Raw genomic sequence first — 24,276 nt, 5'->3', positions numbered from 1 at the left:
ATTTTGAATATACATCATTGGACTTTCCACAATAAGTTATCCAAATTGTTTCTGGAGGAACCGAAGATGGTTTGTCAAAAGTGTGGTACGATCTAGCTCAGTCAACAGCCTGTACAAGGTAAGGCGTCTACTACTGTATTTAAATTAATAGAATTTGGCACAATGCACAATCCACGATCATTGGTTCTCTGGCGCCATCTTTCGTTTCTGAACTCATACGGCCTACTGACTGCGAGAGAAGAGCGCAGATACTATGGTAAGGCATTGACTTTTGTGCATCATGAATGTATTTATACATTTCTTAATAGGCCTAACACCTGTAGAAATGTGTGATGGGCCCAAGCTGCCACTAATGATAAAGTGTAAGGCAAGTAGTCTTGTAACAGACATTTAATGTGGGTCAGTTTCACACATAAAAGCAGGGGCGTCATGCAAGCCAAAATTCAGGGGGGGCACAATCAACCATTTTTTTTTTTTCGGGGTCATGTTAGAGGGGGCCGGAGATTTTCATTACCATTATGGCAAGCAATAGGCTACCTCATTTGTAAGTTACCTGCAAATCATGAGCAAGTGACCCGATAACCTAAGTTATGAGCACATGAGAGAGTCTATTATACTTTCTTGCCCTCTACATCACGGTCATATAGCGATCCTATTTATATAAAACAACTTTAGGTCTCCTTTTGAACGGGTAGCCTATCCCTTTTCACTACATTAGCTGCGAGATACGTGAATAGAACAAGTGGAGAAACATCCAACGCAAAATCCAACCTAATGTTATTAGGTTGGATTTTGTAGCCTAGTCACTGCAAATTGAACACCCTTGTTTCTATGAAACTGGAAACAATTGAACCAGGAGACTTGCCAAATATTTGTAATCGGTATTTGTAAGAGTAGCCTAGGCTACGTTACACTGACACCATGTACAGTAGGCTAACGTTAACGTAATGCTCTGAATTCGGGGCCAACATCAAATCCATAGTTCTAACTTTTTGATCACCAAGTCAAAATTTTCTGGTTAACCACAAATAATTCCACTACTTTTTATTGCTTAGCTAGACTACTTACCACTTCAACACCATTAACGGTATATGTTTAAACGTTAACTGTAACAGTTCAACACAAGCAAAACATTGCGAGCTCAATGCGCGTGTGAGTTGTTACGGGAACATACACAGACACCAATTTTAGGGAAAGGGCTGATGTTGACAGGTCTTCAGCTATTTTGCTACACATCCAGAAGAATACATTTGAGTCGTTATAGGCTCTGGCTTATTATGGAGCATAATAGGAACAAAGTTATGACCAAAAAAATTATCAGGGAGGAAAAATCCGAGGGGGCACGTGCCCCCTTTATTTCAATGGGCATGACGCCACTGCATAAAAGCATTGCCCAACCGTCTTGGGCTCTTCTGCTGACTTCAAGAGTTTCTGTATAAAAAAAGAACGCATGACTAAATGCAGAGCATTACTTGAACTCCCTTATATCGAGGATAAGTCTAAATGTTAATCTTTTATAATAAAAAAAAATATGATGACAAGCTATGGTAAAATAGGGTAGCCCGTGACCGTTTTATATAGGCCTTATAAAATGCCCACTTTAGTTATAGCTACGTGGCCATTTAAGCTGAGCTGCAGACTACACGCAAAGGTTCAACATAGCTTCCATCACAGGTAGCCTAGTAGGCCACATAAAATGTGTGGGAAAACTGTCTCCATCATAGAAGGCTAACTGTATGCTACTAACTGAACAACTACAAGAAATAGTACATTTAATTTTCTCAAAGTGTTTCTTTATGTGGGATTCCTAAAAACACCGTAGGCCTACATATTCTATGGGCTATCAAATGGGCCGCCAAAAAAAAACTGTTGAACCCCCGCATTTTCCCTGCAGTTGGCTAGGTTCTGCATGACAGTTGTTGAATTATTGCCATCATAATCATTGTTCATCATGAACAAATTGCTTTCGAAATTGAACAGCTGTCGCATGATGCTTAGTAGGCCTACTGTTTTCAGGGCAGTTTGGCCATTTATCTATGATCCACGGGCACCATCTAGAGGTGATTTGGCGTAACCTGCAAGTTTACTTCGTCAAGGTGGTGACAAGTTACTGCAACTAACCTACGTGTAACTCATGTCGGTGCAATTATGTCTGGCTTTTTGGCCGTTGCACGTGCTAAAAAATAAAGAAGAATAGGTTATAGTTTGCAGATTACAAGAGTGCTTCATCAACAACTTTAATGACAGACAGTGATGTCAGTTTAATAACCTGTTTCAGTCTGCTTTCTCGAATACATCCAGGGATGGGCAGTATTCATGATACTTGTATTTAAAATACCTAGGCTATTTCAAATACAAAATAGTATTTTGCAATTTGTATTTTATTGGGTTGAAGAAAATTGCTGCATATTTTGGATCAACATACTTATAGGTTAGGTAATAATATAGTTTTTTAAATATATATTTTGTAGTTGAAAAATACTGCCAAATATTTATGTTAACATCAGTGCTTTTGGAGATGACATCACAAAAGTGCAAAACAATGAATGTAGCCTCTGACTGGTGCTGACTTGGTCATTTGCCCAGACTCAGAATATTGAGATTCATGAAGATGATCTAGTGCAAGATGAGTAAGATGTGGTTTGCTCACACACACACACCAATGACCTAGGATTGGTCTTAGCTTGGTAGGGAAATCAACTTCTCCTGGAGCTGTCCATTTTATGAGGAAACGGTCGAATGAATACGACTTCACAAAAGAAATAATACAAATGCAGTTTGCTATTGGCAAATGCAGGCAATACAAATGAGTTTGCTAAAATATTGTTTGGGACAATTTTTGAGGACTTTAATCATCAGTGGGCAAATTAACCAGATCATCCAATCGAAACATATGGAACAGGTTAAGTGGTTGCCCTACTGAAAAAGGTGCCCCATGTATCCAAAACAAAATCAAGCATTCTGGGCATGTATTAAAAATGTCAGAGACTTCATTCTCCATATATGTCAGTGTGCCATGAGTTTGAAGTCGTTTTTTAAGGCAACAGAATTAGAACTGCATTGGGTTGCTTGAAGTCTACATCTGTGGCTCTCAATAGGTTCGGTGGATAGTTGTGACTTTTTGACTACATCTCTATGTAACAGGCAGGTCAGAATAGTTGATCTGTTGACTGTTTGATCTGTTGACTGTTTGCAGATGTTAGCATGTCTCATAGACAGAGAAAAGCAGTTGCTCTCAAACACTGTCCACTTAATCAACAGTCAGTGCACTGATATAATAATAGATTAAATAAACTGATATTAGGTCTGCAAAGGGATTTTGAAAATACAAAAAATACAGTATTTTATTTAGATAAATGGTGTGGCTACTGTATTTTTTAGTTGTTTCTGTTACACTTAAAATTAGGGTATTTGATATTTTATTTTAAAATACATTTTGAGGGGGAACCAAATGTGCATGGTGGGTGAAATCAGTTCTTGTATTATGTTCAAATTCATGAACACATGGGGTGATATATGTATGTTCTCTGTTTTATGTCATTGAGGGTTGAACAAATTATCATAACTATAATCGTATGAACATAAATCTGTGCATTGGTATAGAAAATAAGTCCAGCTAATTGTGGTCAAAGTATCAATCTTTTTAGCAATTGGTATTTCATAATTTCCATGGTATTCAACAACTTTAGTTGTTAGTGTTGAAGCCCAAGACAAATTTTATCTTGGGGACAATAAAGTAGGCCTATACTTTACTTTACTTCACTTAAGTGATGGCTCAAGAGAGCATTACTGTGCAAGGCTGGTCAGTGTTAGCCTGGGTGCCATTCCGAAGTCAGTGTTTTAACGGTAGCCTAATTCCCTGTCATCAGGTTTTTCACTTTATCATCTCACCACTGCACTCTCTTTCTCCATCCGTTATTTAACTATTTAGCATAGGCTACCATTTTACAGTTTGTAACAAGTGATTATTTTGAAAACTGTACAGTACTGGAAGAAAGGTACCCTACAGCCAAACCAGGCCCAAATTCACCACCTGAAGCGAAAACTGAGCGGGGAGACGGAGAGCCAAACAAAACACGGTAAACCAATGAAATGTGATGTTTATGGAACGTTGCCAGTTCATTTTGAATTACAAAATGTAAAGGTTTACGCGTGGGTTTTTGCGCAACAATTAATGCCAAACGGGAAGTTGCTTTTGGCTTTGGATTAACCTGAAGTTGTAGCCTACGTTACTAGTTGCCAATTGCATGACCAGCCAACACAGGCCTTCACAGTTTGATGATGTTCCTTAACCAAACTCAAAATTAGGCCTATTACTCACCAACAAATTCGATTGCTGTGTGAAACTGTTGTTGTTTCAGAGAAACTGCAATGACTTGTATGTGGGCAGTGACGGTGTGACCGGCACAGGTGTAGCAGGCCCTCAGCAGCATTTAGATTTGGGTAGACAATGGAATAATGAATGAATGGCCCGTATGGGGCGCACATTTAGAGATAAAAGTTAACCAGTCGGTGTAGATTCGTGTTGCTGCTCTGCACATGCGTAGGATAGCGCAGGTGAAATAATTTTAGTGTGACTATGGCCTGTATTCTTTTCACTTTGTCAAATGGGCTTCATATCGGTAGTCAAAATGAGAAGATGGACTCCAGACCACCTCTGTGCGTTCACCTCTGAAAACCTTGGGCACAGGCTGTAAAGGTTTAGGTCTACTACATTAACACTGCCAAGGTTTTTGTAAATTTAACATGGTCCACACACAACAGTGGACAAATGCAATGCATTTTCACTGAGCTTTAGCTTGGCGTACGCTACACAGCAACCCAGACAACCCTCGGTCTCCTCAACACCTTTCTTGGAGCCAATAAAGAAAATGTGGGGGTTTCCTCTTTTTTACACCTTTGTCCTCCTTTTCACTGGTGGTCAATCCACACACACACACACACACACACGAAATCATCCACAACTTGCCAATACAGCAATCAGGGATAGCAATTCTGGATAAACATGATTATCTTACTCTATAGGCTAACAGGCAACTATCTCTTCTTTTTTGCAGAAAATGAAAGCAACTCTTGAGCCAACAGACATAAACTTTATGGCTAGATGTAATTTAGGCTATGTTTTGGTATGCAGATTAAGACATCCTTGGTCGCTTAAGACCAACAGTTTTAGTTATTGGCTGTCAAGGCTTTATGAACAGACTCACATCACATTCTGCATGTGCGCTGCCTCATCCTAAGATAAAAATAGGCCAAATAATAGAATGAACTTACACTGACTGTATTTAGAACTTTTACACTCCTTATATTTGCAATCACATTAGATGATTATATTAATCCTGAAACAGAGACGCATACAGTAGCCTAGCCTAGTTTGTTGATGTAGGCCTGCTACCCATATTTTCCACAGTGCGGCAGGAGAATGAGCATTATTTCCCATATGGTGAAGAGCGCATCATTAGGCTACTTGTAAACTAGTTTTGTCTTTTTAAATATACGTGTGTTTGCTTATTGGCTAAATCTATGTTTTATGTAACCCTGCCTTGGCCCACTACAGCTTCGTATAACATGTCACAACAGGTTATTTATTTAACACGACCACTTACAATATTCTTCAATCAGTCAGTGATCAGATTGAAAACGGAGTTATGTTCTCAAGAACGCTCGAACGCCGCTTGGGTACTTGTTCGGCCACCTTTGGACAATGTTATTGGGAAGTATAGTTCCAAAAATACCAACTAGCATTTAGACGATTGCAGAAGTGACTCAATTTCCCAGCAGCCCTCGGGTGTGTTGTTACGGCGTCAAAAAGCCCATTGCATGGGTGTGCAAGCAAGGCGCTAGTTAAAGGACGTTTAGTGGGATAAAGGTAGCCCATTTGATCGTCAACGATTGAAAGTCTTGTGAGTATACACTGTTACATGATCAGAAGCCTATTTAACTATTCATCGTGGTTACTGTGGTTGCACTTGTTTGGGCGTAGAGTGAAACAAGCAGCGTTTAATCCGTGTTGTTGTAGGGTAAGATAATGTAGGACAGGACGGACAGTACCTCAACTTCCAAGCATTTTGGCACTTCTACTTTGATTTCCTTTATGTAGCCTAACCTACAGTGTGCAACAGTAAATACAATTCCCAACCGTGATGACATCGTCAAGAAAGTAATTTGAAACGCTATTTTGTGTCAGTTTACTGCTTATCCGGGATGTTGCATTTTGGAACGCAAATGACAGCGCGCTACTCGCACACATTGCCTAACCGTAACCGGTTGTAAAACCCCTCTGCTCTAAGCTAATGTCAACGCTACACGGGCAGCCTACTGTAAAATCTCTGGTCACTTTGGCTCACTACACATGGATGTAATGTAAGGCAAGTTTAAACCTAAAACATATTCACCTATTCATTCATTGGCTTGGCAGGCTACGTGAACCTGTCCAAGTGTTGAACATGCCGGAGGTTGATTGGGCTGGATACGGATATGCAGCCCTAGTTGCATCCGGAGGAGTACTCGGATATGTTAAAGCAGGTGATCAAACATTTCCTTTGTGAAAGAGTAAGTAGTTTAATTTGGCAGTGTGTTGTTAGGAGTTAGTCATGCTAACGCGTATCTCCTTATCTAATTCTCCAGGCAGTGTCCCCTCCCTGGCAGCCGGCCTCTTGTTTGGAGGGCTAGCAGGCGTTGGGGCTTATCAGATATCCGAAGATCCAAAGAACGTTTGGGTTTCTTTAGGTAGGCTTAATTCTTAGGTCGATGTGAGACCGACGTGTTTCTGCTCAAGCCTTGGTCCAAGCGTATTACAGGACCTCATACAAACTGATAGTATGTGCATTTATCTGATGTCTGTGAAATGTATTTTTCTGTGCTCTCCACAGCCACCTCTGGGACCTTGGCTGCCGTAATGGGGAAGAGGTTTTACAGCTCCAGAAAGTTCATGCCCCCCGGTCTGGTGTGTATTGCGAGGTATGTTGCTGTACAGTAGGCCTATCTGTCATAGGACAGTCGGAGATCTAAGATGAGCCTAATAACTCAGTCATTTAATCAGAGTATCTATCATTACATGCACTGACTTGAGTTTCTAAAACATGCTCCTTAATTCATGAAAGATCAGTAAACATTCTGTATTCTTGTTTTTACAAACATTAAACTATCTGACATGAAGCATCACTGGATCAACAAGCAAAGCTTTGGTCTTGTCTTTATATTAACTACCCTATCACTCTGTATCTATGCAGTGTCCTGATGGTTGCCAAGATCGGTTATGGGATGCTGGAGAAGCCCCAGCAGTCATGATGCACTAAAAGCCATTGTTTCACCCCCAACCCAAGCATGATTCATGGCTTTTTTGTATGTAATAACAATACACCTATTCTGATGTATTCCTACAGATCTTTTTGTATAAAAGTATAAATAAAATTATAGTCAAAATAAAATTTGTTGTGAATTTCCGTGTACCCTGAATAGTGTTGGACCAATTGAAAGAAACATTACTTTTTGTAGTATAAAATACTTACAAAACAGTCTTTATTACATGCATCCTGTAAAGTTTTGTGAGACTAAGGCCCATTTTACAGTCTCATTTCTAACTAATGGTAGTACAAAAAAGTTTCAGAAAGACCTGAAAAGCTATCAAAAGTCACATACCCTATTGTTTAAGGTGGTTAGGACAAATAAAATACCAAATAGAAAATATTTCAAGATGTGTCTTGCAAAATATTAGACCGCTACCAAACAGCATAATCTAATGGACTCAATGTGGTGGGTCAAACATACAAAATAACCCCATCTTCAGACATTCATTTTAAAAGACTGACTTAACAACACAAAGTCTGCTGATAGATAAAATAAATGAAAATAAATTTCAAACTAGGTAAAAAAAAATCGTTCAGTATTTGATTGTATCAATAACCAAAATCCGATGATCTTTTAATACAGTCACTATAATCTGTAATATGTGTCTATGATGTTACACAAGACTCTGCCATCACGCAGTGAAAGCAGAGCCGGATTCCCTTTGTTACCTTCATATGGATGCAGTGATCACACTGCTGTTTGGAGCACTTCGCCACAACAGAGGTCTTTGGAGGCTCTTGGTGCAGGCTGCTCAAGCTCCACTAAGGCCTGCATTACAGGAATGTACAAATGCTGGGGAAGGAAAGGTGAAGATCTGTTTTCTCTCTGAGACGCGCTACCGGTGGGTTCCATACTTGGCTGCCCAGTCGACTCTGCCGTGGACGGGCTGCGCGCGCGTCAGCAGGTTCCCAGAGTTCTTCCCCAGGGCCGAGTAGCTGCTGCCCTTCAGCTGTGATCTCTCCATTCTCTTCTTCCACCCTTCATAATCTGGGATCGCAAGGGGGGGAGAATTTACCACTCGCACGTCTTTAGGATGTGCACATTCATTTAGACATGGGTGCAACAACTGTTGCTGTGTGATGGGGTGCTAATCATAGACTGTTTAAATAAGATGCTCATTAAAGCAACACCAAAGAGTTTTTTGTACCATAAGATAATGTTTCCAAAATCGTTTCAGTGGTTCATCAACTTGTAACAGGGTGAACGGCACTTCTGCATTCGCTTTGCGGCCCTCTATCGGCTATAACCGCACTATGTAAGTTTGCCAGATCGTGTAGCGGGTCTGTAGTTTGATGGAATGAGACATAAGAAACTACAAATGTGACTTGCATCTGATGTCGCAATACATCGTACTTTCATAAATCGTGCAACATATTCTACCTTGTCTGTGGACATTGTTATTTGCAAAGGCGGTGCTGGATAAACAAATAGCGTGCATGCGACAGAGGGAAAGTTCTTTGGTGTTGCTTTAAAATACCTAATTTTAAAAATTCCCATACAATGTTGTAATGTTAAACATTTTGGCTGCTGCTCATGTAGGGTATAACAACCACTAATCACACTGTACTTAACTACAAGAGTTTTTTTATTTTTAAAAAAGAGTCTGCTAAATTCCATAACCATGCTAGAGCAGTTGTATAAGCCCATATGATAGAATATTACTCTATGAGGCAGTGGTAAGATTTTTGTAATTTAGAACAAGGTCACAATAGCCCTTTTCTAGTCAGCATCAGAGGCATTACCTTCATTGCTCTCAGTAAGAGAAGCGCTGGAAATTGGCTTTGGCTTAGAAGATTTAGTTTTGCCAGTTTTACTATCCGGAACAGTGGAAAGATCCACTAAGAAGAGGAAGAGAAGAAAGACAACATGCAAGAACAGAAGCATGAATGAGAGGGGTGATGACGAGATGAGCTAACAGTGACTAAAGAGAGAGAATGATGTCTACAAGACTCTGGATGTAAAGACAGGAGTAAGGAGAGTGGACCAAGAGGTGTCTGAGATGCCACAGATGAGCTTGGTCTCTTATGCAGGAGTAGTATGGACACTCACGTGCGTGCTGACCTCCTATGGGAGCGAGCTGGATCCTCTGACCCACAGAGCCGACTTCCCTTTTTTGGAAGGACGGGATGTAACCTCCGGAGAGGTTGTACGTTGTGCTAATGAAGTTACCTGCAAGTGATAAATGACACATTTCAGAAGGCTCAAATACCACAATGTCATTTACTGAGCATTCTCAGTATGTGTGCACGCTGAATCATTGGTTTCAGCACAATATCTCTTATAATATATATCTCTCTAATGTCTCTTAATTGTTTATCTGAGGTTAAACTAAAGTTAAACTGGATTCATGTTCCATGTGTTTTCAAATCAAATTAATACAGTCTAACACACCAGTTCTGCATCCTGCCAGTCCAATATTCAGAATGATACCCTCTAATGTATGCTTTAAACAGCATGTCACCCATTTGATCTCATTTTTAGCGAACAAGAGAGCTGTAGTTTGCTAACCAACCTACAGGGGGCAATCAAGATCCATGTACCGGTAGCTTCAGCACCACTAGGGGTATCATGTTAGTATCAAATGCATTAATACTTTGCATAAAAGCTTAAGCATAACTGGAGAAATGATATGGAGAAGACTCCAGTTAGGAGCCATTCATCCTAATAATGCTGCCCAATAGGTACCTTTTGGCTGCTCAATTCTGTCAAGTGTTTTTTCTTTTGGTTTATCAGATGATTTAGAAGTGCCCTCTTCTGCTTACGGGCCGCAGCACCAAGACACAGAGTAGAAAAGGAAATGTATGAACATAGAATAACATACAACATAAAACAGGTGAAAGAGGCAACAGGAAAGGACAAGCGCTCCTGTACTGAACCAATTAAAGAAGCCCTATGCAGGTCTGGTTATTCCTTCGGTGTTTCTGGGTTTTGCCGGATTTGGTCTCGCATTTTTCACGACATAGCTCCCCCTGCAGCTTCGGTAGCAAGTCACTGCTACGCTAAACCCCCACTAGCTAGCAAGCTAGCCATCAAGAAACCAAGCTAAACAAATACAGGGCTCACAATAAAACGGTCCAGCAAACACATTGTTCAAGAGACTATCAAACCACATTACAAAGACGAAGTTCACCCAAGGGTAGGCTACTTACAATTTCAACAGCAACAAAGCCAAGTTAAGCTACAAGTGACAATACTCTGCTTGCCTAATGAATTAAGTAAAGGGCAGAGCAAGGGTTAATATCTGGTGTCAGTCATGTGGGGCAAATGAATAATAGAGACGCCGGTCACCCGCCTGGCCGTGCCACTTAAGCTCATTCAAACCACTGCTTTGTGCTAGACTGGCATGTCAGATTAGCCGTGAATTAGGAAATTAGCAGGTTAGCCAAGCCGAACGGATCGTATTTAGTACCTGGGCAGCGCAGACCATGCCAGACCTTTACAAATGCACCATGGAAAAGTAAGTCACTGACCTGCGTTGACCCGGGTGATGGATGATCCACCACCAATGGGAGCAAGTGGCTTGTTCATGGGATTCGTGGTGCCGTCCAGCGGGTCCTTGCTTGTGCCCTTGTCACCCGATGATGATGTGTTCTTGCTAATCAAGCCTGTAAGAGTACACAAAAACAGCCATCCATTGTCAAGGCAAAGCTAATGTCATGACTTGAGTGAAACACAGGAAAAGATGTTCAATTCCTTGTGCTATTAGTTGTGGACCTCCAAAGGTAGCTAATCAACAAGCACACTGAATGAATACAGTACAACATGAGACAAGATACAACAGCAATGTGAAACTGGCTCAAGACAGCCACAAAATGCAGCAGGCTGGATCTGTCAAGAAAAATGTCTGAAAACTGCACCTTAATGACTATGTGCAGTTAATTCCACATTACCTGGAAGATAGCGTGACTGGCGCAGGTAATGCTGTCTGGCTGAGGTTGAATTCTGGATACCCAAATCTGTCTGGTTGACTTTAATGTTGCTTGGCAGCTTTGTCACAGTGCTGAAGGTATACAGGGCTTTTTGTTCCTTGGACCTGGATGTTTTAAGGAGAAACAAGGGACAATTAAATATGTGAGACAGCAAAAGTTCACGTTTACAGTAAAGACTTATTTTTGTGTTCGCAAAAGTTGTTATTCACTTAAAATACCACCATAAGCAAAAGCATGCTGCGAACTAGTTTGACTAACAAACAAGTAAAATGACTAAGCTAAAGTTTCAAAAACGACAACTTGAACAAAACCTACTGAGCGTTGGAGTCCTTGTTGGCCTTCTCCTCCTCAGGGCCTATGCTGGGCTTCTTGGAGCTGGACACGGCAGTGTCCGAGCGATCTGAGTCATCCCAGCTGTCCGACGGTTTGGACATGGTCTGACCCCACCGCCTACGTCCACCCTTCACACCCACCACAGTGTTCTCGCTACCTGGCAGAGAAGACTTCTGTCCAGAAAAACAAAGACCAGAGGATAAGGGGGTCAGGACTGCCAACACACAGATCTGTTTGTCAAAACGATACGTAAGGGATAATGTATTGTCCACCGGTAATTATCAGAAAATAAGTCCCGATAGGGAGAACAGAACCCCGACGTGCAGCGGAGGGGTTTTGCTTCGACCTGAAGGGACTTATTTTCTGATAGTCTCTGCTTAAGATATAATAATTACAATAGTTAATTGCTTTTGCATGGTTGCATAATGCTTGCATGAGAAATACTTCTCAAAACAACAGCAACTATACGGGTGCTATTGTTTTAGAATGTTTCCCTCATGTAAGCAATGCATCATACACTGGTAGGCAAATGGAGAAAAAATGTACATGCTTTTTAAAGACATTTTATTTGAATGCCTGAATGTAAGGATTCAGGAAACATAATACCAGCTTTCATGTATGGTAAACGGCGGAGGAGATAAGCGTAAATCTTTGGTCTGGAGATCTTTAATAGGAAGACTTGCTACAATAGCTTTTGGCCACGCTATATTCAAATTTGACTACTCAGACTGAGGCCTAATCAATGCTAGACAGTGTTATACAGTCTCTGCTCTGGAAGTTGCAAGAATCCACGTAGTTCTATTAAATGCCATTAAATAATTAAATAGCCTATCGACAGGTTGAAGCGGAGCTTTGCTACCAACGTTATCGGGTAGTTTCAGTTTCTGTCAGCGCTGCGGGCACACGCGCATGCATTGAATGAACGCCATACACTTAATTGTACGGCTCTATGTTTAATGACATTGAAATAGCATTTCCTCCTGAAACGTGTGTTTTCTTTTTCTGTCAGTCCGCGGTTCCTTGATCAATTGCGCAGCAAATTATCACACGAAGCACCTGGTCTAATTTCACTCCACGGCTCCGCGGACCAGCAGTCTCCACGTTGCGGACCGGTGCCGGTCCGCGGCCCATAGTTTGAGAAACGCTGCTATAGCGGACTCAAACTGCCACCTTGTGGCGATAAGTTGTAATACATTTCATGCATCTGCGTGTATCACGGAAAGCGCGAATGTGCTATGTGGCCGTTTCTAAATGGGACCCACTGTAGGCTATGTGGTAACACAGCCAATATATTTTTTCAAATGTGCTTCATAAACATACAATACTGCACTACAAAAACGCAAACATCTGAATTATACTTCTCCCTTCACCCAAATAATGGTGAATAGGTGAAAGGAAGTTATTAAGCCTTGGCTGTATATACTGTAATTAGCTATATTGGCTGTGTTATTTCTTTTTTTGTGGGATATTTATTTATATTAGTATGTTGTCGTAAAAGTGGCTCTCTTTTTGATTTTGCACTGCCAATGTGGCTCTTGTGTAAAAAATAGTGAGGATCATTGCTCTATCGCTTCTCCGTGGAAAAAACGAATATGCAACTTTCTGAACCAGGACCGGGTAAATCCGGATGTAACTCAAAGGAAGTATCCAATTGCGCCTTGTAGTTTCTAAGACTGCAAAACGGACACCGACTTGGCTTTGTTGCTGTTGAAATTAAGTAGCCTACCCTTGGGTGAACTTCGTTTTTGTAATGTGGCTTGATAGTCTCTTGAACAATGTGTTTGCTCGACTGTTTTATTGTGAGCCCTGTATGTGTTTAGCGTTTCTTGATGGCTAGCTTGCTAGCTAGTGGGGGTTTACCGTAGCAGTCACTTGGCTACCGAAGCTGCAGGAGGAGCTATGTCGTGAAAAATGCGAGCCCAAATCCGGCGAAAACCCAGAAACAGCGAAGCAAAACCAGACCTGCATAGGGCTTCTTTAAAACTAACATGTATTGCTATAGCGAAAGGGTAAGTGAAAGGGTACATGGGGTGCGTCTGTCATGATATGTTTTCAACAGAATGCAAATTGAAATGAATATGAATGAAATGAATGAATATGAGCGACTCCAGGAGCTGCTCTGAGGTCACCTTTGGGAGTCCGTGTGGTCGCTCCTGTTTGAGCGGGTCGCTGTGGTGCTCTGTCTGAGGGACGTTCTGAGGTAGAGGCTGAAGGGGCTGCTGGGAACTCCTGCCAGACAGCTTCGTCGAGGACTTTAGCACCGGTTCTGAGGCCGACTGGATCTCTAGTTTAGGATCTGTAGCCTGGGACGACTTTGCTTGGGACTTTCGGAGATCTGAACTCTGTGGTCGGGGACCCAGCAATTGCCCCACTTGAAAGTAGGGATATCGTAGAGCCTAAAATATGACATCAATATGAAATGCAATGTCAGCCAAGTTTATTTAAAAATCTCTCCTTAACTTTCAGTCGCAAAATAACTGTAAGACCTATGCAAAGGTTTGGTTGAAAATAAAAAAGCTAACTGTTCAAATCCATATCATCAATCTATAATGTCAACTACTTGATCACAGATCTTTTAACTCCAGTCCCCTGACAGTAGCCTGATCTTATAACCCTCAATTATCAGATACGTGCAATATTCTGATAGAAAAATAGCCACACCAGGAATGATCACTTTAAAGATAACTATAACTTAGCGGTAAAAACGTCCACACTGAACTAACGAGAAGGAAAGTCTCTCCTTGTGTTGATGAATGGCTAAAACTTTACGATATCGTTCTCCATGACTCCATGTTATTAACTCATTGAATGCCAAGCTGTTTTCGGGAGCTTTGTCCTAGAGTGCCAGCAATATAGACCATTGTTGATTATTTTTGTCCAGCCACAGCATATTCTGTGTTATAGCTAAGAACACATACAGTAGCTCGATTAAAATGTGAGACTTTAAGCTCTCGGTGGGTGCAAACCGTGTATTTCTACATGCCTCTGTTCCTGAGAAATCTCAAGCTAAACAGTGGCTAGTTTTCATCAAAATCGCTGTTTTTTTCTAGAAATGGAGATATAACGTCTTTCATGAAAGTGTTGCCAGTTACCAGAGAATGTCTAATAAGGGGAGAACCTTCACTCTCGGGAAACTTCCGGTTTCTGAACTGGTTGCAGTTCCTCTTCTGGTTCCACATGAGGGCGCTCACGAATAAGTGCAGAATGAATGGAGGTCTATGGAGCTGTACCCCTCAAATCCACTTTTCTCTGGATATAATTTTTTGCCCAGAAATTTGAATGTTGCATGCGAAAGAGGGTGCAGAGAAAATATAGACCACTGAGTATTATATTTTTTGAGTCACTTATTTGCTCTAAAAAGCCTTTCAAAAGTGTCAATGACGTCATTCATTAGCAGAAAGCTAGTGTGTTGTGGGCAACAACGACCTAACCTGTAAGAAATCGAAAGGACGTAAGTACTCGTTCATTCAACTTTTGACCTATAATCCATATTGAGCTTGCAGAAACCACAATCAAATCTTCGATTTTTCAACGACAACCAGTTGAAAGAGACACATTTAGCCGTCTAGCTCCATAGACCCCCATTGTTTTTGCACTTATTCGTGATCGCCCCTAGCGGAACTACAACAGATTGCAGGTACAATGGAGTTAATAGGGAGTGATCCGGCTCTCCGTAAACGGGCTCTGCTGTTACCTACTTGTGTAAACTTTCCGTGAAGTGATCAGCAAGACCTGGCGAGACTGCCACCTAGTGATAGACCCACGAAAATGGCCTGTTTTTGACCTGACGTGCATGAGTCACTGATTCGACCCAAAGCGGCAACCGAGTTATGATAAAATGTCCAGATAAAATGTCCAGATTGTGCGTTTTTATGAGTTTTTGATCGTCATATATTTCATTTCCATTCATCACAGAGTTCCCAAAATCACATATAAGGTGTGTTAGAGTGTCTAGTGTCGTAATTTTAAAAAAAAGCTAAAAACGTAATATTACGTTTTTGGCACTCAACGCATGGCACTCAATGAGTTAATATTAGCTAGAAAGATACTTTTTTGTTGTTATCGTTCTTGGTGTGAGTGGCCCTTTAGTCTAGTCCCAGTCGAGAAGGGGCATCATTGACCACGCTGGTCATTGTACCTGTGCAGCCGTGGGTCTCTTCTTGGGGTCCCACTGGAGCATGTCCCTCATCAGGGAGATGGCCTCATGACTTGCGTTGGGGATTAGGGTCTTCAGAGGGGTGGGGACACACTGTGGGAAGCGGAAGTTCATTGCTGACGCAAGCTGGTATCCCTCAGGCCAATCAGACTGCAGGACACAGAAAAGATGTGTTTCGGTCATGTAGGTTTACGGTATGGTATGCTGGATAGGTCTGGCAGATGGACATTCAAACGATTGAAAGAAAGTATCTTGGAGTTCCATATGAACTCATTAATATGTAGGAGGTATACTGTAAAGCAGTGTTTCTCAAAGTGTGGTCCAGGGACCACTGGTGGTCCGCAAGCTATCCTGAAGTGGTCCGTGGGCAGACGTGGTAAAATATAATATAGATGAGTTGTTTGCAAAATATTGAACCAACTTGTATGTAAATCCAAACAGTTCGGCAAAACTGCCTATGTAAGCTACACCAGTTTAAATCACAATAAGCAAGGTGCAAAGACAATAAGCAAGGTGGTCCTTGGTCTGAAAATGTTTGAGAGACACTACTGTAAAGGAACAAAGCAGCAGCCAATTTCACATTATTAATGGAATTTATGTCAAATGTGCTAAAATGCATGATTTGTAAAATATGTGTTAATTATTTTGCCGTAATACATTTCTGAGAAGGAAAAGCTTGAAATAGCACTCTTCCTTCATGGGAGATGGTGGTCAGGTAACGTCTGTGTCCTATTTCTAAAGGGAACACAGGTGACCTTGGGAAATTTCCAGCAACTTGAGTGCGGTCACACCTCCATGGATTGTTGGGCGCAACTTGGGCAGGTACTGATGTGGCCCAGATAAAGCTTATCTTACCTTCTTCACCGTGCCAAGGACCTGGCAGATCTTGAAGATCTCGTCCACCTCGCTGTTGCCAGGGAACAGTGGCCTGAGGGTGTAGAGCTCGGCCATAATGCAGCCTACGGCCCAGATGTCTATGGGGGAGCTGTACACAGATGACCGGAGGAGAACCTCTGGAGCGCGATACCTGGGGAAGAATGGAATTTTAAAGGAAGAATGTATTCATCAACAATGTATAGGAACGTCAGCTATTACCAACCGTCCCGTATTTCTAACTTTTTAGGTATATGTGTCACTTAATATTAATTTCTATACAAACCAAGACGGCGGATTCCTAAAGAAACGCGAGCACCCATACCATAAGTGTATTTAAATTAGCTATATACCAAAAATTAAATTTTACCGTGACTCGAAGAGCTGTAAACAGTGTTGTAAGGCTGCGTGTACAAATCCGCTTGGAGCTCCAGTGGAATTTTGATTTGCGACAACTCGACAAGAATTCTCGGGCTAACCGTTGATGTGCCGTGAGAAAGGTTGGGAATAGGCACCCACCAGCCCAGCACTAAACTCCGAGGTGGTAAACTAAATCGAATATTTCAGGCAGTGAAAGCCCCGGTAAGAACCAAATTAGATTTTGTTCAAATCTACACACCTATGGCTACTGAAAAATGTAAGGTTCGTTCATTTATCAAATGTTATTTTGAAGTATTAAAAAACATGGGTTTTTTTTCCGAACGAAATGGTTGGTAATTAGCACATTTACGATAAGATTCTAAAATTCCGTGTTACATTTAATGGACCAAAACATTCTTGAAAACATTTATTCTGCAACATTCTAATCGCACTGGGAATTGGTACTTGCCAAAGGCAGCCTACCACATCAACAACCTATTTTTCACCCTGTCATTTCTCTGTTTCACCATGAGACCAGGCCATATTTGTGCAATCAGGAGTCTAAATACACTAGTACCAAAATTGTGTCCCCATCCAAAAGTGCCTTATTATCAATGTATTGTCATATTGTGTTTACAAACAGAAATTATTCCAAATTCAGACTCAATAAAGTGTCTGTGTTTCAGCCATTATTAAGTTGCACAGTACATTCTGAGGACAGGGAATGCCGCTGTAGGGGAATGAAGTTCAATGCTTGATTGGCAGCGGGCCAGATCATTGTGTAAGGTCCATTGGATCTTACTGAGTGTAAGTCATTACCCTACACATTAAATTAGGAATGGGCAATCTAACAACTCGTGAATTCATTAAATGCAAAACAGTAATTGTGTAGGGCATAATTATGGTTGTTTTTAGCATACTACAGAATACATTTTCATTCTGACTAAAAATCTAATACAGTACTGATTCTACTACACATGCTTAAAAAAATCTAGGCCTATCTAAGCAAAAAGATCTAGCTTATAGATCCTCACTTCAAATGTGTTGTTTGTTGGCAGACCTGTTTTTAAGGAATATCACAAGAAAAGGCATTTTAAAGTTCTATTACCATCGTGTGGAGACATAGTCTGTGTATGGGGGGCGGGATCTGATCTCCCTGGCCAGTCCGAAGTCTGCTATTTTCACCAGCTCTGGACCCATGCAGAGCAGGTTTTCAGGCTTCATATCTCGATGGAAAAACCCTACATGTGCCATCATAAACACACTGTGAGAACTGGAAATGCAACACATACAAGTCTGACCACTGTAATAGTCAGGGAGTCAGAGAGCTGACCACTCTAATAGTCAGAGTGCTGATGTTGTGACATACTGTATTTATTTACAGCATTTATTTCATGGCATTAAGTGAGAGTATAAAAATATCGCAAATCACAAATGATTGGGATAAAAGAATAACAGGACAGAGGACAGCAAGAGGCTTACCATGTTTGTGCACAAAGGCTAAGCCAGAGATCACCTGAAACATGATGTTTCTGATTTCATTTTCAGTGAACATCTTATTTTCTCTGAGATGGCGATAGACAGATCACCCAAGTGAAGAAAAAGAGAAAGAGAGAGAGAAAATAGAAAAGAAAAAGAAAAGTGAGGAAGGACAAGACCCGAAACAAATACAACCCACAGGACATGTGACGTTATGGTCAAGTGAGCCACACTCAGACCCTGTTTACATCTCTTTTTAGAATGCGTCTTGGGTGATCCGATCACAAGTGGTCAGCCGAGACACATCACTGTTTACACATGAATTCACAGTGTACAGCCAGAGACATTGCTGACCACTTGTGTTTAGATTCCGCTATTGCTAACGTCACATCCATTATGACTCCCATTGTCCGGGGCGCATCAGAATGCAGTGTTTACACTACAAAAGACATGTGGTCAAATGTGTCCATCCACAGCAAGGGGTTTGAGCGATCAGATCACGATGATCTGGTGATTGTTTACACTTGTATTTAGAACTGACCACTTGTGATCAGATCACCCAAGACACATTTTAAAAACAAATGTAAACGGGGTCTCAGATTATACAGCCAGCCATATCTGAGCAAGCCTTTCAGGGTGATTCAATCCCTCGTATTCTATGGAGACCCTCCTTATCTAAACAGAGTGAGTTTGAAGTTATGCTGTATTCCATATCTGGGGCACACTTGACTTTTCACAAGTCCTTCAAGTACAAACCCAACAGCTGAGCATGGAGAGGAGAGACAAGTGTAAGATTAAGTTGAATACAACAAGGCCTAAAAAGTATTCATTGTATGTTTATTAAAAGTATATTGCACTGTTTGTGCTTTTGAATTTGTCAGTACATACAATTCCATGCTCAATTGTTTTGGTTTATCAGAAGTGCATTTCACAGCCCTCGGAGGTGAACCTACCATGCTTATGGATAAATGATAACCCTTGCAATATCTGAAAGCTTATATTTCTGATGGCAGACTCTGGAAACAACTTGTTTCTGCAAATGGAGAATCAGCACAACTTATATGTAGATAATGTAACAAAGGCTACCTCTCTAGCCCTAAACATAGACTATCTTCAGCACTAGTACTGTAGGTGTCAGCAAACAAGACATTGGTTATTAAAACCATAACCATCAAACTGCATGTGGTACACCCCCATTTTCTACAAGCTTAATACAATACAATGCATACATTTCTATAAATATAAGGTATTTGAATAACAATGGGCACATTACTTCTGTACAAATACATACATGACCAATTTCATACTGATATTACAGGGAGTGATTGCATTCTAGATCTGGTAGAACTACACAGAATACAAATATACACTACCCAGAACAGGTCTTTACTAGCCTAAGGGTACTATAAAGATTGGTATAAGTGCTAAGGTACTTTTCATACCTGTCCTTCATTAGCTGATAGAGATTCTCCTTCATGTACTCGAAGACAAAGTACAAGTGGTCATTCTCACGGATGACCTCCTTCAGTTTCACAACATTGGCATGATTTAGTTTCTTTAGTGACTGCAAGAACATACAAAACATCAGATGAATACAATCAGCCATGAGCATGTAAGTTAGTTTAAAACAAAAGCTTTGGGGGAAATGTTTACCCACTAGGAACACTAATATTAGTAATAATATTAATATATGCTGGCACCTTGACTTCTCTCAGATTCATGCATTCCTCCCAGGAATAGAACTTCCTCTTCATCCTGTGACACAATGTAGGTGGCCAAACAATGAGTGAGCCATGTCTCCATGGTTCCAGCACCACAACAGCCAATTCTTGTCAGGTGCGGGAGTTATCTTGACACATAAAACTGTCCATCCATCTTGAATTTACTACTACCAAATAATTGCAATCTCTCTTTTCTTCCTTGACCGCTGGGCTTATAGCCCTAATCATCAGTACATGTACTATATGTATTAGAAATACACAGAAATAGTAAATAGCATTAAAAACATTTGACACCCGACAGCTTTGAGGTGAACCACACTCCCATTTATATCTAGTACTGTGCTCATTACCACATTAATAGATTATAGCACTCCTGTAACACTGTGTACAGTATAACGCTATCTGGTAAACTGCCGTTCTGGTGCAACCCAATCTAGTCATGCACCTGACACTGCTTCTGTGTGTGGAATTATGTAATGGATAGTGGCACACACACACACACACACACACACGTGGCTATATTGCACATCAGTTGATGTGGCATGGTGGCAACTCAACACGGTGCACTTTCACTCCTTTCACTGTCACCGGGGCTATCGCTTTGCATGGTAACGGGCGCTTGGTAACGGGCCGCATGGTAACGGCCGCTTGTACACACTCCACTGCTGCCTCCGCTGGGGCATCCATTATTCAGACACGCAGCTCCGCTGAAGAACAGGGCGCGTGAGCTGGCTTGCCAGAGGGGCTCAGACAAGACGAGGGAAAAAAGGACCGAAGTCCTCGGACTGAGCTAATTTGCTCTAATACTCTTTACTGAGCCAGACTGTCCCATGGGTCTCTAAGTCCACGTTAGGCTTTACTCATGAACCTTGAGCCAGAATATGGCAAAATGGGTCAATGACTGATCACACTGCCTGATCAGCTGTTTCAGTCCAGGATATAGCCTATACAGCATTCAAATTAATTAACCACAATGACAAGCACTGAGATAGCTGTCACATACTATTATAATGCACCTGTTATGCCATCTTCACATTGCTGCATATATAGGTATGTATTTCCAGCTCATACATATGCATACAGACATACATATATTTCATACAGATGAAGTCATACCTCTTAATGGCCACCAGCTCTCCTGACTCATTGCTTTTCCCCATGAGCACACTGCCGTATGTGCCATCTCCCAGTTGCTTCAGCGTGGTGTACCGATTCATCCTTCAGGCGTCATACGAAAGGACGAGCAGCCCCCTCTCCTCCAACGTTGTCTGGGTCTCCGGTGATCCGTAGGTCACAGCTGTGTGGGGTCACTTGAATCCACTCGATGTCCAGCTCATTTCTTTTCTTCGCAAGTCAATTATGTCTGCGGGTGCCAACTTTGTACCTGTGGATGCACAGCACAAGTTATTACATAATCTGTGTGTGAAAACAACAACACGGCAGACTCTCCTCCACACCACTGCAGACTCTATCCCAGTGGGAGTTGTTTAGGAATTCTACGTCAGCGTGGGTAAAGGAGGGAGGCCATCTTGTGTGACTTGCCTGCCTGCCTCAGCGGGGATGGATTAGCAGGCCATGTGTACAGGCAGGCCGGCCCAGGAGAGCCACAGCTCAGGGGAAATGAGTCAGCCTCAGGGCGACCAGCCCGACGCACAGGACAGGGATGATGGAAGTAGATGGGAATAGGAGCTTAAGGTCTTACATCACCGCCAAGACGTACAACGCGGGCAGGCTGAACTACAAGCTGCTCTCAATCTCTTTGATAGCTAATTAGAATGACTGCCAATTTGTATCTTAAGAAAGTGTTGGCTTGGTCTTATGTAGGTGATGGTAACGAGGAATGGCTTGTTATGCATCATTCACAGCCTCCCTGGCACCATAAAGGTCCTCTTAATCATTATTCATTTCTAAACTAATTTTAGTTGCAGCCTGACAGGGGACACAAAGACACCAACAGAAATATAGTTCAGAACTATTTACCTGAACACACACCTGATCTTACAGGGAAAAAATGCTCCTTAGAAACGTTTACATGCAGGGCATAGGTGACAAGTACACACTGGACAAAATGAATGATCAAATATCACTTCAATGATGCGAAGAGAAGTCTTTCTAGATAACAGGCAAAGGTTTTTGAATTGTCCAACATGGTATTTTCAAATAGGCCAACATCACTGGAACCATTTTTTTCCACCTTGTTTGTGTCCACAAACCTTAAGCTTGAATACCCTGTAATCTCTTGGAGAGGGTGTTAAGAAGACTTAACAGCATTTGCAAGCTCCTCAAGGTCGCTGAATAAGCTGAAAACCCTCACATGGCTTGAGATACATATCGTCTGGCTTTGCAGTAATCAGACGTCACAAGCTATTTTGACCATCGTCAAAATACTATTGACCTGTCTAGCTAGCATAGCATAGCATATCTAGAGCTCAACACTGCATTCACCGCACTCATCGTGCTGTAACACATTACAAATGACTGCAGTCTGAAAAGTTAACGTTACAATGAAAGTTCTCACTTCACATTAGGCTCGAACAGCTTAAACTTGGCCATCAGGCAATAATTATTTTACCAGATGAATATCTGTCAAGTAACCATTTATCTCTAATAAAGATGTACCTAGTCTGGAAAACAGAGTTAACTTTGCCCTTTTCAGAGCAAGTGAAATAGCAATCTCTCCAACATCAAGCATTAACTTACAAGCATTACATTAAACATTAAGTCGGCTAACATAGCTTACCAATTAGCTGCATTCAACTCAGACATAACATGCCTTTTCTGACATGAAATTGAATGCATCCTTTTAAGTACATTGATCTAGATTCAATCAGGAGCTGTCTGGAGCTGAAAAGCTACCCAACTTTAATGTTGGCCGAGTAGTAGTAGAAAGCTAACATTAGCTAGCTTCCTTCCTTCCTTCCTTCCTTCCTATCTTGATAACGTTAGCAAACAAGCGTCCCACACATTTTAAGCCTGTTCAACAGCAGCTCGTGCTTAATTTTCAACTTACCATGATATATCGTGCCTCCTTTTATGATTGCGGTCTGGATTTATATAAACATAACAAAGAATCGTGTGAAGTGAGCATATATGCATTCAGCCTCCCAAGATGTTGGTGTTATGTTGTTTCTGTTCCGACAAGGTGTGTACATCCCTCTCCTTGGCAACGCTGCTGACTCCAACACAGAGCAACGGGAACGCTGCCCAGCTCAAAATAACCAATGACTTGTGGGAATTGTAGTTTTGTAAGAGATGATTAAAGGTGTTCTAAAATAATAATTGGGAAATCAGGTACAATAACAATAATCTTATATTCCAGGTTGTCTGTAATCAAAATTCAATCAAAGTTGCTGAAATTATTGTCAAAGAAAAACTAATATAATTTCCAAAATGTAGCCAAGACGAGGACATTTAGGCCGTCCAACACACCTAAAATGTAGGCTACTTCCCTGTTTGACCGATAGGTGGGAGAATGACTCAAGATTCCAGCAGTGTATTTTTCATCAACCAGTGACTGGTTTGGAGGCGCTAAAGCTTGATGAAAAAACGTTTGTGTCTTGGTCTTGGAGGGGCTATTGGCAATGAAAAACGTTTAAATAACAAACATTTTTGCAATCACAATACACATTTTTATTACTGCAACAAATTGTTATTTTACTACAATTGGTAGCCTATTCCTCCCAAATGGCTTAATAATAGCCTATGTAGTCATCAAATCATTGAAACTATAGAAATATGTATTGAGTTCCTTTTTCACCTTCCTTTTAATTGTTCAATAGGCCTATGTTGATTATTTCAATAGAGAAGCCATACGAAGCATAGCCTACGTTTATTATGATGTCCTCTACTTGTTTAACAACTCCTGATGCCAGTGGCCTCTGAATACACTGTTTGCTTTAACAACAAATATATAGGCAGTTTGCTTTACATGCAAGGTGAGATATAGAGCAGCCACCAAGGTCACCCTGAAGTCCAGCAGCTGTTGAAGAGAGGAAACCTGTTTAAGGTGACCAGATGTCCTCTTTTTCCAGGACATGTCCTCTTTTTGAGACCTAAAAATCATCCAGGATTTTGT

At 41.2% G+C, this 24,276-nt stretch overlaps 2 protein-coding genes across 7 annotated transcripts; one reads left to right on the top strand and one right to left on the bottom strand.

The window, feature by feature from the left end:
* The first annotated feature begins 5,774 nt into the window (after window positions 1-5,774).
* tmem14ca (transmembrane protein 14Ca) lies at window positions 5,775-7,430 on the top strand. Its single transcript, XM_048266754.1, has 5 exons — window positions 5,775-5,903; window positions 6,419-6,525; window positions 6,628-6,729; window positions 6,873-6,960; window positions 7,233-7,430. Exons 2-5 carry the CDS (start codon window positions 6,447-6,449, stop codon window positions 7,288-7,290), a joined length of 327 nt encoding a protein of 108 aa, XP_048122711.1. The 5' UTR covers window positions 5,775-5,903; window positions 6,419-6,446; the 3' UTR covers window positions 7,291-7,430.
* Window positions 7,431-7,504: 74 nt separating this feature from the next.
* mak (male germ cell-associated kinase) lies at window positions 7,505-23,368 on the bottom strand. 6 transcript variants are annotated; one of them, XM_048266749.1, is made up of 16 exons: window positions 23,212-23,368; window positions 21,318-21,585; window positions 20,181-20,235; window positions 19,923-20,044; window positions 19,434-19,513; window positions 18,110-18,242; window positions 16,624-16,795; window positions 15,751-15,918; window positions 13,742-14,008; window positions 11,595-11,785; window positions 11,241-11,383; window positions 10,821-10,955; window positions 10,036-10,104; window positions 9,400-9,519; window positions 9,093-9,188; window positions 7,505-8,337 (listed from the first exon to the last, which is right to left on the bottom strand). In XM_048266749.1, the coding sequence occupies exons 2-16, from the start codon at window positions 21,416-21,418 to the stop codon at window positions 8,186-8,188; spliced, it is 2,004 nt and encodes a 667-aa protein (XP_048122706.1). In that variant the 5' UTR covers window positions 21,419-21,585; window positions 23,212-23,368; the 3' UTR covers window positions 7,505-8,185. The 6 variants fall into 6 exon arrangements, with proteins under 6 accessions (XP_048122706.1, XP_048122704.1, XP_048122705.1 ...); XM_048266747.1 differs by lacking the exon at window positions 19,434-19,513 and adding an exon at window positions 18,484-18,566; XM_048266748.1 differs by lacking the exons at window positions 19,434-19,513; window positions 23,212-23,368 and adding exons at window positions 18,484-18,566; window positions 22,942-23,066.
* Between the last annotated feature and the right edge of the window lie 908 nt (window positions 23,369-24,276).

Source organism: Alosa alosa, chromosome 16 (genome assembly GCF_017589495.1).
Source record: "Alosa alosa isolate M-15738 ecotype Scorff River chromosome 16, AALO_Geno_1.1, whole genome shotgun sequence".
In the NCBI taxonomy this organism is placed as follows: Eukaryota; Metazoa; Chordata; class Actinopteri; order Clupeiformes; family Clupeidae; genus Alosa; species Alosa alosa.
The sequence above is the reverse complement of the archived record's forward strand: the minus strand, read 5'-3'. Positions and strand labels throughout refer to the sequence as shown.